This window comes from Ahaetulla prasina, chromosome 18 (genome assembly GCF_028640845.1).
Source record: "Ahaetulla prasina isolate Xishuangbanna chromosome 18, ASM2864084v1, whole genome shotgun sequence".
Taxonomy (NCBI): domain Eukaryota; kingdom Metazoa; phylum Chordata; class Lepidosauria; order Squamata; family Colubridae; genus Ahaetulla; species Ahaetulla prasina.
Window position 1 is genome coordinate 8,120,074 of NC_080556.1, and position 12,522 is coordinate 8,132,595.

General features: G+C 47.3%; 1 protein-coding gene across 2 annotated transcripts in view; it reads left to right on the plus strand.

Moving 5' to 3' along the window:
• The window catches only part of MTOR (mechanistic target of rapamycin kinase), a 95,024-nt gene that overhangs the window by 81,510 nt on the left and 992 nt on the right, over window positions 1–12,522 (plus strand). For both annotated transcript variants that reach the window (XM_058161019.1, XM_058161020.1), the window contains 9 exons: window positions 1,948–2,070; window positions 2,332–2,414; window positions 3,074–3,146; window positions 3,963–4,037; window positions 6,286–6,421; window positions 7,915–7,980; window positions 8,753–8,833; window positions 10,530–10,610; window positions 11,618–11,723. In XM_058161019.1, the coding sequence (XP_058017002.1) occupies window positions 1,948–2,070; window positions 2,332–2,414; window positions 3,074–3,146; window positions 3,963–4,037; window positions 6,286–6,421; window positions 7,915–7,980; window positions 8,753–8,833; window positions 10,530–10,610; window positions 11,618–11,723 (824 nt within the window). The remainder of the gene's footprint in view (window positions 1–1,947; window positions 2,071–2,331; window positions 2,415–3,073; window positions 3,147–3,962; window positions 4,038–6,285; window positions 6,422–7,914; window positions 7,981–8,752; window positions 8,834–10,529; window positions 10,611–11,617; window positions 11,724–12,522) is intronic.

Sequence of the window (12,522 nt, forward strand, 5' to 3'; positions counted from 1 at the left end):
CCTCCCCCGCCCATGCCCAGCTGAGCTGCGCGATCATCAGAGCCTTCTTTTTTTTTTTTACTTTTAAAAGCATTTTTTCGGCTGAAGAAAAAATGCTTTTAAAAGTTAAAAAAAAAGCCTCTGATGATCGCACAGCTCAGCTGGGTGCTAGCCAAAAAAAGCGGGGGGGGGGAGTCCGTTTTTCCTCCCAGCAGGCTTCCCTGAAGTTTCCCTGAAGCCTGCTGGGAGGAAAAACGGACTCCCCACCCCCCACCCCTGTTTTTTTGGTTTGACTAGCGGAGGGAGGAAAAACGGGGCGTGGGGGGGTCGTTTTTGAGAGAGAGAGAAAGAAAGGAGGCAGGGAAGGAAGGAAAGAAGGAAGGAGGAGAGGAAGGAAGGAGTACAAACCTGGCACTAGACGCAGCTTCAGAGGATAATCCAGGGCTGGAAGGGACCTGGAGGTCATCTAGTCCAACCCTGCTCTAGCAGTTCATTGCTAGTGAGTTTCTGTCTTTTGATCCCCCAGTCACATAGCCACGCCCACCCAGTCACATGACCCCCCCACCAAGCCACGCCCACAGAACCGGTAGCAAAAAAATAAATAAATTTAGATTTCACCCCTGAGCCGTACGCAGTTCTCCCAAAGGTGCTTTTTCAAAACTTTCTGGTTTTTCTCTTGAAGACGTTTCGCTTCTCATCCCAGAAGCTTCTTCAGCTCTGACTGGATGACGGGGAATAATGGAAGGATTTATATTCCTTGCAGACAGCTGGTCATTTGCATCCTTTTTGAGAGAGTCGTTGAGGCCACTTGGACGTACTTTATCAGCGTCCTCCGGGTCACCAGAGTAGTGTAAGTGGGTGCGGAGCCTTCTTGGAACTGTTGAAAGGACTTGTGTTGTAGACTGGAGATAGAGGATGTTATTATTTATTATTATTATTATTAATCATATTTATATACCGCCCTATCTCCCGAAGGACTCAGGGCGGTTTACAGGCACTTAAAAAACATATAAACACATAAATACAATATAAAAACAATTAAAAAACTTATTCTATAAGCCCGTTATTAAAATATAAAAACAAAACCCAATTAAAACCCATAAGTTTAAAATCTAGCTCAGTCCTGCACAGATGAATAAATGTGTCTTGAGCTCGCGACGGAAGGTTCGAAGATCCGGAAGTTGACGGAGTCCTGGGGGGAGTTCGTTCCAGAGGGCGGGAGCCCCCACAGAGAAGGCCCTTCCCCTGGGCGTCGCCAGACGACATTGCCTCGCTGACGGCACCCTGAGGAGACCCTCTCTATGAGAGCGCACGGGTCGGTGAGAGGTATTCGGTAGCAGTAGGCGGTCCCGTAGATAACCCGGCCCAATGCCATGGAGCGCTTTAAAGGTGGTCACCAAAACCTTGAAGCGCACCCGAAGGCCACAGGTAGCCAGTGCAGTCTGCGCAGGATGGGTGTCATGCGGGAGCCACAAGGGGCTCCATCTATCACCCGCGCAGCCGCATTCTGGACTAACTGCAGCCTCCGGATGCCCTTCAAGGGGAGCCCCATGTAGAGAGCATTGCAGTATTGTTGTATCCTCCCTCCTCCCCCCCGCGGCCCCCTCTGCTGTGGACTTTTCTGTCTTTCGTTTTTTAAATGAAGACGGGCTGCCAAATCCTTCCATTCCCCACCAACCAGTCAGAATTGAAGAATCTTCTTGGATGAGAAGCAAAGCACCTTCAAAGAAAAAAAAAAAAACCCCAGAAAATCCAGGTGGAAAAAATGTACCTTTGGAAGACCCGTGGCCTGAATGGCTGAGAATCTCCATAGACATAACGCCCCGTTCATTTTGCTCTCTGGAGCAGCGGCCGCCCTCATTGCTCAGAACGGTTCCTGCATTTCTTTTCTACCCGTTCATACTTTTTTCTCCTCCCTGAAAAAGAACATCAGTGGCTAATGGATGCTGTTAATCCAATGATTCTTAGATGGCTCCGGATTACGATCATCTCACTCTAATGCAAAAGGTGGAAGTCTTCGAACACGCCGTCAACAATACAGCCGGTGATGACCTGGCTAAGCTGCTGTGGCTGAAGAGTCCCAGCTCAGAGGTACAGCTAAGGCCCGTTCCTGGTCCTTCTTACGAACCCTGAAAAACGCTTCTTGTCTACCAGTCAAGATTAGAACAAAAACGTGGATAAATCGTTAAAACGATAAAACGACCCCCTCCGTGGTTACTTCCCACTTTCAAATATCTGTGTTAAGAGCTAAAATAGCTGCTGTTCCACGTTTTTTTTCTTAAAAAAAAAAAAAGAATATACGTCCCAATTGGGCATCAATCACCCACTTTTTGATTTCCTCTTTCTCCCTAGGTGTGGTTTGACCGAAGAACGAATTACACTCGTTCGTTAGCCGTGATGTCGATGGTTGGCTACATTTTGGGTCTTGGCGACAGGCGAGTGAAACTAAACCTATTTCCCTAAAGAGTAAGAATAGGCATTTCACAATCCCTGCTCTGTTCGCAGACATCAGCTGGTAATAAAGCATCATTAATCATAGAGATGCAAGCCAATTTGCTGAATTGTATGCAGTGCCCATGGGGACGCGGTGGCTCAGCGGCCAAGACGCTGAGCTTGCCGATCGAAAGGTCGGCAGTTTAGCGGTTCAAATCTCTAGTGCCGCTCCCGTGACTTGTCCCAGCTTCTGCCAACCTAGCAGTTGGAAAGCACGTAAAAAATGCAAGTAGAAAAAATAGGGACCACCTTTGGTGGGAAGGTAACAGCGTTCCGTGCGCCTTTGGCGTTGAGTCATGCCGGCCACATGACCACGGAGACGTCTTCGGACAATGCTGGCTCTTCAGCTTTGAAACGGAGATGAGCACCGCCCCCTAGAGTCGGGAACAATTAGCACGTATGTGCAAGGGGAACCTTTATCTTTATGCAATGCCTATAGATAAATATGAACTTTCTTTGGAAAGAAAAGGGAATCAAAGAACTGAGCCAAGCAGAATTATGCTTTATTTAATAGGAGGGAGTGGGGGAGAGTTAAGTATAAGATGTGATTCTGAGTTCCTGCCACAAATTGTCCAGTAAATAGTGTTGTTCCTTCAAACAGGCATCCCTCCAACCTTATGCTGGACCGGCTGAGTGGCAAAATCCTGCACATCGACTTTGGAGATTGCTTTGAGGTAAGCTGGTGGGGTTTGCTTTTTAGAAAACGAAGCACTCAGTTCAGATAAAGACAAAAATAATAATCACTCCTTATTTCATATCCACTCAGGGCCGAAGCAACAAGACAAAGAGGGAGACCTGATCGCTGTCTTTTAGCATTAACTTAGCTTTAACTTAAACTTAAAAGAAAACTTCAGGGTTTTCTGTTGTGGGAAAGTAGGAGCTGAACCCAAAGAGGAGTGAAGATCAGGAAAGGCATTGAATAGAAGATTAGGCAGAACAGAACAGAATAACAGAGCTGGAAGGGACCGTTGAGGCCTTCTAGTCCAACCCACTGCTCAGGCAAGAAATCCTATGCCATTTCAGACAAAATCTCTTCTTTAAAACTTAAAAACCTCCAGTGTTGGAGCATTCACACAATGTCTGGAGGCAAGTTGTTCCACTGTTTCATTGTTCTCACTGTCAGGAAATTTCTCCTTAGTTCTAAGTTGCTTCTCTCCTTGATTAGTTTCCACCCATTGCTTCTTGTCCTGCCCTCAGGTGCTTTGGAGAATAGCTTGACTCCCTCTTCTTTGTGGCAGCCCCTGAGATATTGGAACACAGCTATCATGTCACCCGTAGTCCTTCTTTCATTAAACTAGACATACCCATTTCCAGCAACCATTCTGCCATCTTTTTGCTCCCCACTACTGTGGCCCTGAAAATCAGTTCGGGCAACTTAAATGAAAAACTCAGGAAAAACCCGAACCACAACCCTTCCCTGCTTTGATACCTTTCAGCACTCACCGTTCCCTACTTTGAAGCCTCTCTTCATTTCCTTGCCTGCATTTTAGGTGGCGATGACCCGAGAGAAATTCCCGGAGAAGATCCCTTTCAGGCTAACCCGGATGTTGACCAACGCCATGGAGGTAAACAAGATCCTACAACAGGGGTGTCAAACTCAAGGCCCGGGAGCTGAATCCAGCCTGCAGGGTGCTTAGATCTGGCCCGCGGGGCCACCCTGAAAACAGCAAAGGACTGGCCCACTGTGCCTCCGCCAGCGAAAACGGCCCTCCCGAGCTCCGTTTTAGTTGGCAGAGGGTTGCAGGAGGCCATGGCAGCCGAAAACAGAGCTCGGGAGCCCGTTTTCACTGGCAGAGCACTCGGGCCGCCACAGGCACCCCAACACGAGTGAGGTTGGCCCCTCTCATTCCGCCACCAAGGTCAAACCAGTGGTGGGTTGCTACTGGTTTGCCCCGGATCGGCGAACTGGTAGCAGTGGCAGCAGGCTCTGCCCACCCGCCTGGATGTCTCTGCACATATGCAGAAGCGTCATGCATGAGCATGCGCGCGCCCACGAGCGAACCGGTAGTGACCAAACTTGAAACCCACTTGTCGTGTCCCACTCCTCCGCTGACGGCCGGGTCAGGGAAATCCGAATCAGGCGTGCCTCTGCAGCTCTGCCAAAGTCCTAGCAAAGTCCTCAAGGCAGGCAGGAGACCAGAAAGTGACTTCAGCGAGATATGTTCGACTTTGCCTGACTCAGAGAATGCCAGAAAGCAGATCCTTTATATAGGCCATGGCGTGTGGCTCCATGACTCAGCACTTATCCAGGCCTGCCCCTCCCTTCCTTCTGACGCCGCCTATCAATTCTTCTGAAGCGAGGGTCACTCCAGTCGGCAGCTGTTGGTAATTGACCTCCCTCAGGCTCACATGCTGTGGGGGAGGGGGAGGGGTCTAGTTGCTCCGTTTGCCTGGGCATGGAGCCAGGGCTGGGGCTGGGAGGTGCTTCCTCCTCCTCAGCCTGTCTGGGCATGGAGCCAGGGCTGGGGCCGGGAGGTGCTTCCTCCTCCTCAGCCTGTCTGGGCATGGAGCCAGGGCTGGGGCCGGGAGGCATACTAGGACATTCCTCAGCGTTCGGAAGCAGATAAGAAGGCCCCGGCTGCGGTGAGAGCGGGCAAGACACAACACCACTACTGGATCAAACACAACCCTGATGCGGCCCTCAATGAAATCGAGTTTGACACCCGTGTCCTACAACATTTAGAACTATTTCCTAGGATAGAACCAGGTGCTATTTTTCCTCCCCCCTCACACACACTTCTCATCCTTCCCTTCCTTGGCTGCCGCTCCCCTGTGAACTGACCTGGCATCTCAGAAACCATCCTATCCTAAAAATATTTTTGAAACTGGAGGCTCGAACTGTGCTCCATCCCCCCACTATTTTGATGGGGTTGCATTGCTGTCCCCGCCCCCCATCATCATAAGACATTCTGGACACTCCTTTCAGGAAGCTGTTGCTAGGACTTAATGCCACTGGTTAGTAACGGACCAGAAGTCCTATTTACGTACCTGGTTGGTATCTCAAGTTTGGCCAATCAGAAGTGGGACGCCCCACCTACCAGGCCCCTTACAGCTTTTGAAAAGCCCGCCAGGATGTCAGCAGAGCCTTCCTGGCCTTCCAAACCTTGAATTCTGTCCGATTATTCATGAACTGGGAGAGACATGGTCAGCCAATGAATAGGCATAGCAACTAAGTCAGCCAATTGGGAGCTGGGATAGATTGGAACCAGGGCGTGTCTTATTCTGCAGCTTCTGAGTCTGTGCAGAGAAACGAAACTGAAACCAGGGTGTGAATTTGTCTGCTCTGCTGAAATGAAACTAACTGTTCTCTCCTGCCTTGTGTTCTGCCTGTAACTTTTACCACGTTGAAGAATCAGCTATTGGTATTGTAAATACTTCATCCGTTATTATGTATATAAAGAAATTACTGAATTCAGCTGAATCAGTTACCTCCATGTGCTTCTGGGTTTGATTTTTGCAAGAAACGCTGATAAATTCTACATCTTGGAGGTTTTGTGAATCAGACCCCATTTGCTGACTCTTCCCACTGCCGCCGCCCCCCCACTTTTCCCAAAGGTGCTTTTCCAAGAGGCAACTGGACTTTCCGGCTTTTCTTCGAAGACTTTTCGCTTCTCACCCAAGAAGCTTCTTCAGCTCCGCAGTTTCAGTTTCTTGGATGAGAAGCGAAAGGTCTTCAAAGAAAAACCAGAAAGTCCAGTTGCCTCTTTTGAAAAAAAGAAAAAAAAAAGCAGGGGACAAGCAGGACCAGGATGTCTTGGGACTCTCCATTGACATTCCCCCCCTCCTCTCCTGCCTTTTCCTTTCCCCACCTAGGTCACTGGCTTAGATGGGAACTACCGGATCACCTGCCACACCGTGATGGAAGTCTTACGAGAGCACAAAGACAGCGTCATGGCCGTATTGGAAGCCTTCGTATATGACCCCTTGCTCAACTGGAGGCTGATGGACAGTAGGTTGGCCAGAAATGAAAAGATGTGGCTGGAAGACCCAGCACACCTGAACCGCCTCTCTCCCTCCGGTGCTCTCCCCCCAAATCAGCTTAGAATACAGATTACCGTACTTTTCAGAGTATAAGAAGCACTTTTCCCCCACCTTAAAAGAAGGTGGAAATGTTGGTGCGTCTCATATACCGAATATAGCCATTTTTGGCCTCCCAAAGCCCTGCCCCGTGCATCCCATTTTTGTGAAAAACTGGCCCGTTTTTTACAAAAACAGGGCGCACAGAGGCTTTGGGAGGCCTGCAGAGTGCTCCTGTGGGCTGGGGAGGGCAAAAACAGGGCACGCAGAGGCTTTGAGAGGCCTGCAGAGTGCTCCTGTGGGCTGGGGAGGGCAAAACCTTTTTTTTTTTGGTTGCTTACCTCTTCGAAATCTTGCTGCGTCTTATACACCCGTGCGTCATATAGTCCGAAAAATACCGGTAGTCTAACAATCAAGAGTCTGACTGCAAGTTACTTGACTCACCCATTTTTTTAAAAGGCATACGTTCTTGTGAGTTGCAGCTCACGTTGTCAGGCGCCCGTCTGAGCCATAGCTTAGGAAAACTTCTGCTTTCCAGTCGGTCCTGTTCATTGGAAAAGAGGGTTACATAGAACTAACATGGCCCTCCTCTTAACAATGACTGTTTCACGTAAAGAAACGGATAATTTAGGTTGTTGTTTAAGGACAGGTAGTCCTCAACTTACGCCCACAATTGAGCCCAAAGTCGATGTTGCTAGGTGAGGAATTCGTTAAGTGAGTTTTGCCCCATTTTACAACCTTCCTCGCCTCAAGTTGTTAAGTGAATCACGGCAGTTGTCAAAATTAGTCACACGGTTGTTGAGTGAATCTGGCTTCCCCGTGGACTTTGCTTGTCAGAAGGTCGTAAAAGGGGATCACGTGACCCCGGGACACTGCGACCGTCATAAATGTGAGTCAGTTGCCAAGCATCCGAATGTGAATCATGTGACCATAAGTATGAAAAATAAGTCATTGTTTTTAGTGTCGTCGTAACTCTGAACGGTCACTAAGTGAACTGTTGTAAGTCGAGGACTACCTGTATGCAGGGTGTTTAGGTAAAAGAAACAAAGGATTTAGATAAGTGCTCCCCTCCAGAACTACCATGTTTCCCCGAAAATAAGCCCTCCCCCGAAAATAAGCCCTTCCCGAGAATATTTAACCGCATGCGCAGCCAGTCCCCGCCATGTCCTCTGGTTAAGGTTAAGGAGACAGAACTGGAAATCAGGTAAGACGGCAAGAGGAGCCCCGTCTTGCTCCACGCGCCCCAAAATAAGGCCAAGCGCTTATTTCGGGGTTCAAAAAAAAATATAAGACAGGGTCTTATTTTCGGGGAAACAAGGTAGTCGGGTCTTACAATAAGAGATGTTGCTTTTCCATGCTCCTGTCTTGGGGAGGCGTGGGGGAAGGGAACTTGGAATGACCCCACTTTCTGTTCTTTCTTTGCAGCAAACACCAAAGGTAATAAGCGATCTCGGACCCGGACTGATTCGTACTCTGCTGGCCAGTCAGTCGGTGAGCAGGGACCAAGGTGTCCTCTGTTTTTCTCTACGTTGCGTTGAATGGGCACGATATTTGAGTGACCTCTCCTTTCTCTGATTTGCCAACGAGCCAACTTTTTTTTTTTGCAAAGCTCTTTCGACCCCTTGACCTTTTTTCTCTCCGTTGAAGGGGAAGGGAGGGCAGGCCCTCGGAGCCCCATGGAGGTTTTCTCAGTTGCAGATAAGTTAGGGTTAGACCGCATCTCATTATTCCCCCTAGTAAAGGTTACCTTTATGTGCTAGTCGTTCCCGACTCTAGGGGGCGGTGCTTATCTCAGTTTCAAAGATGAAGAGCCAGCACTGTCCGAAGACGTCTCCATGGTCATATGGCCGGCGTGACTCAACGCGTCAAAGGCGCACAGAACGCTCTTCCCTTCCCACCAAAGGTGGTCCTTATTTTTCAACTTGCATTTTTTACGTGCTTTCGAACTGCTAGGTTGGCAGAAGCTAGGACAAGTCAGAGGAACTCACCCCGTTACGCGGCACCAGGGATTCAAACCTCTGAACTGCCGATCTTTCGATCTACAAGTCTTAGCCATTGAGCCACCGCGTCCCCCTAAATATCCTAAACTTCCCCCTGTCTTTTATCATCTTGGAACACCATGACTAATACCTAAATTCTCTCTCTCCCTCTCTCCCAAGCAGCCTATATCTCTTTGCCTGCTTGAATCCATCTTAACGTAGCACAAGAAAAGTCAGGAGCAGAATATTTTGCCTTAATCTAACCGCTTTCCTCCTTTTTAAAGAAATATTGGACAGCGTGGAACTGGGTGAAACAGCCCACAAGAAAGCTGGATCAACAGTGCCTGAATCTATCCATTCCTTCAGTAAGTTAGAGGGCCTATTTTTTCCTGTTATTTTTTTTATATATATACAGCTTCATGTCTCTAAAATGGAGGTTCTGCTTCAAAATGTACAAGACAAAATTTTTAATAATAAGAGGAGTGAGCACATTCATAAAGGGTCCGATTACCCCTTTATAAAGTTGGTCGGTGTTAAGGGCCATCCCAATGTTTCATGGTGGCAGGTTCCTCATTCCATCTTGCGTATAAAAGTATTTTGTTCCATCCTCAATTTATCTTTGCAGTTCCTTTGAGTAAACTGAAGTTATAAGAAGAAACAATGTTGTTGTGGTCACAATCACAACCCCCCCCCCTCCATCCCTAAGGAAGGGAAAGGAGAGGAAGATAGGATAGGGGAGAAGAGTAGAGTAGAGTAGGGTAGAATAGAATAGAATAGAATAGAATAGAATAGAATAGAATAGAATAGAATAGAATAGAATAGAATAGAATAGAATAGAATAGAATTTTTATTGGCCAAGTATGATTGGACACACAAGGAATTTGTCTTGGTGCATATGCTCTCAGTGTACATAAAAGAAAAGATACGTTCATCAAGGTACAACATTTACAACACAATTGATGATCAATATATCAATATAAATCATAAGGATTGCCAGCAACAAGTTATAGTCATACAGTCATAAGTGGAAAGAGATTGGTGATGGAAACGATGAGAAGATTAATAGTAGTGCAGATTCAGTAAATAGTCTGACAGTGTTGAGGGAATTATTTGTTTAGCAGAGTGATGGCCTTCGGGAAAAAACTGTTCTTGTGTCTAGTTGTTCTGGTGTGCAGTGCTCTATAGCGTCGTTTTGAGGGTAGGAGTTGAAACAGTTTATGTCCTGGATGTGAGGGATCTGTAAAAGAAGGAAAAGAGGGGAGGAGTGGGGGAGAGGAAGGGGAAGGAGGAAGAAGGAAGAAGGAGGGAGTGGAGGAAGAAGGTAGGAGAGGTGAGGAGGGAGGGAAAAGAGGAAAAGAAGGTTTGTTGTGAAACGAAGGCAAAGAAAGGGTAGAAGAGCAACCCCAAATGTAATTAAAGTATTTTATCCTTGTGCTTTCGTTAGTAAAAAAAAATGTATGATTATTTATGGATGTACTTTTACAACATGTATATAAGAAAAAATAAAAAACTTTTTTCAAAAACAAACAAACACTCCATCCCCTTTGGCTTACAATTCAAAAAGACTCAAGGAGCCCCAATCTTGTCTTACAAAGAAAATTCTCTGGTCCCTCTTTGCCTTGTTAATATACAAGGTTGGGGCGTTCAGAACTGGGCCAAGGAGGCTGTTACGGATAGGATCATTCCCAGAGGTGGGTATTCAGCCAAGTTTGCACCAGTTCGGGTGAACAGGTAACGGAGATTACAGGTGGGTCTTTCCACCCGCCCCGGCTCTATGCTGTCGTATTTAGGCACAATTTTGAGGCCGGGCGCATGTGCGGAAGATGAGCATACAAGCAAAGTACACACGTGAAAGGCTGGGCGGATGTGCGGAAGGTGCGCGCACCCAGTGAACCAGTAGCAACAAAACACCGCTGATCATTTCCCCCTTTAATCCGGATCCAGAAAACTGACTTTTAAGGAGTCTATAGTCAGGATGCAAATAAGTTAACTACAGATGGATTGCTCGGAATCTTCGAATTTAACTATGGCTCATTTTTCTTTTTCTTTTTTTCTTTTTAGTTGGGGATGGACTTGTGAAACCAGAAGCCCTAAATAAAAAAGCCATTCAGATTATCAACAGAGTCCGGGATAAACTCACAGGTGAGTGAAGCAACCGGTGCGTCGGCTTGTACGGGACCCTCCCTGTCACAAAGGATTTGAAATCTTCACCTATCGTCCGGGGGGGGGGGGAGGGAATGATAGTGAAAAGGCAGGAAAGGAGGGAGGAGCAGAGAAGGCAGAAATAGTTGCACTTAGATGATGTAAAGATCAGAAGAGAAAATGAGGGAAGGCAGCAGTGGTGAAATGTAAAATTTGTTACTACCGGTTCTGTGAGCGTGGCTTGATAGGGAGGGGTGCTAATGTGACTGGGTGGGCTTGGCCAACTTTTTTTTTTTGTACTTTTAAAAGCATTTTTTTCTACAACCTCTTCAGCCGAAGAGGTTGTAGAAAAAATGCTTTTAAAAGGCTCCTCCGACGATCCCAGCTGAGTTGCCTGATCGTCAGAGACTTGACTTTTCTTTTAAAAGCATCTTTTTTTTGCCTTTAAAAGAAAAAAAAGCTTCTGACGATCGGGCAACTCAGCTGGGATTGTTGGAAGAGCCTTTTAAAAGCATTTTTTCTACAACCTTTTTGGCCGAAGAGGTTGTTAAAAAAAAACGCTTTTAAAAGCCTCTGACGATCACAGCTGAGTTGCCTGATCGTCAGAGGCTTTTTTTTTTTTTTTACTTTTAAAAGCATTTTTTTTCGGCCGAAGAAAAAAATGTTTTTAAAAACAACCTCTGATGATCCCACAGCTCAGCTGGGCACGTGGGGGGAAGGAGGAGCAGGGATTTTTGCTACCGGTTCTCCAAATCACCCACCGCCATCGCTACCGGATCTAGCGATCCGGACCGAACCGGGAGCATTTCACCCCTGGAAGTCGGTCGTGACTTGATGGCAAAGGTTGAATTCTAAGCCAAGTGCGAAAAATCCTTTCATCCAGAAAAACCTTGATGGAATAGTTCTACCGGGTTACTCTTCGTGTTGGTTACATCGCCTGCCTTGCCGCGAAAGGCCCATGTTCTCTAACACCCCACCCCCACCCCTCTTGTTCTCCCCTTGCCAAGGACGAGACTTCTCCCACGACGAAACCCTGGACGTGCCCACCCAGGTGGAGCTGCTCATTAAGCAGGCCACCTCCCACGAGAATCTTTGCCAGTGCTACATCGGATGGTGAGTGGAGGGGGAGCGGGGGGGGGTGGGCCACTGAAGAGAACCAAATTGGCCACTGTGACAGATAGCATAAGACAGTGATGGCTAACCCCGTGAATGGGCACGCGACTCTTCCCCCCCCACCCCACCCCCGACACGCGATGGCTCGGTAGGCCTGTTTTTCTCTCTTACCTGTCTCCAGAGCCTCTCTGTGAGTCTGGGAGGGTGGGAAATGTCCTTCCCCATTTCCCTGGAGGCCCTCCGGAGGGCAGAAACGGCCCGCTTACCAACTTCCAGTTGGACAGCAAGTTACATTTTTTACTGTTCCCAGCCTCCAGAGACTCCTAGAGAGGCTCTTCCTTCCCTTTCCCTTCCTTTCCTTTCCCTTCTTATATTTTCCTTTTCTTTCCTTTCCTTCCCATTTCCTTCCTTTCCTTTCTTATATTTTCCTTTCCTTTCCTTTCCCTTCTTATATTTTCCTTTCCTTCCCTTTCCTTTCCATTTCCTTCCTTTCCTTTCTTATATTTTCCTTTCCTTCCCTTTCCTTCCCATTTCTTTCCTTTCCTTTCTTATATTTTCCTTTTCTTTCCCTTCTTATATTTTCCTTCCCTTCCCTTCCCTTCCTTTCCTTTCCTTTCTTATATTTTCCTTTCCTTCCCTTTCTCTTCCCTTCCCTTCTTTTCCTTTCCTTTCTTTTCCGTTCTTATATTTTCCTTTCCTTTCCTTTTCTTTCCCTTCTTATATTTTCCTCCCCTCCCCTCCCTTCTCCTCTCCTCTCCTCTCCTCTCCTTTCCTTTCCTTTCCCCACTTATTCCATACC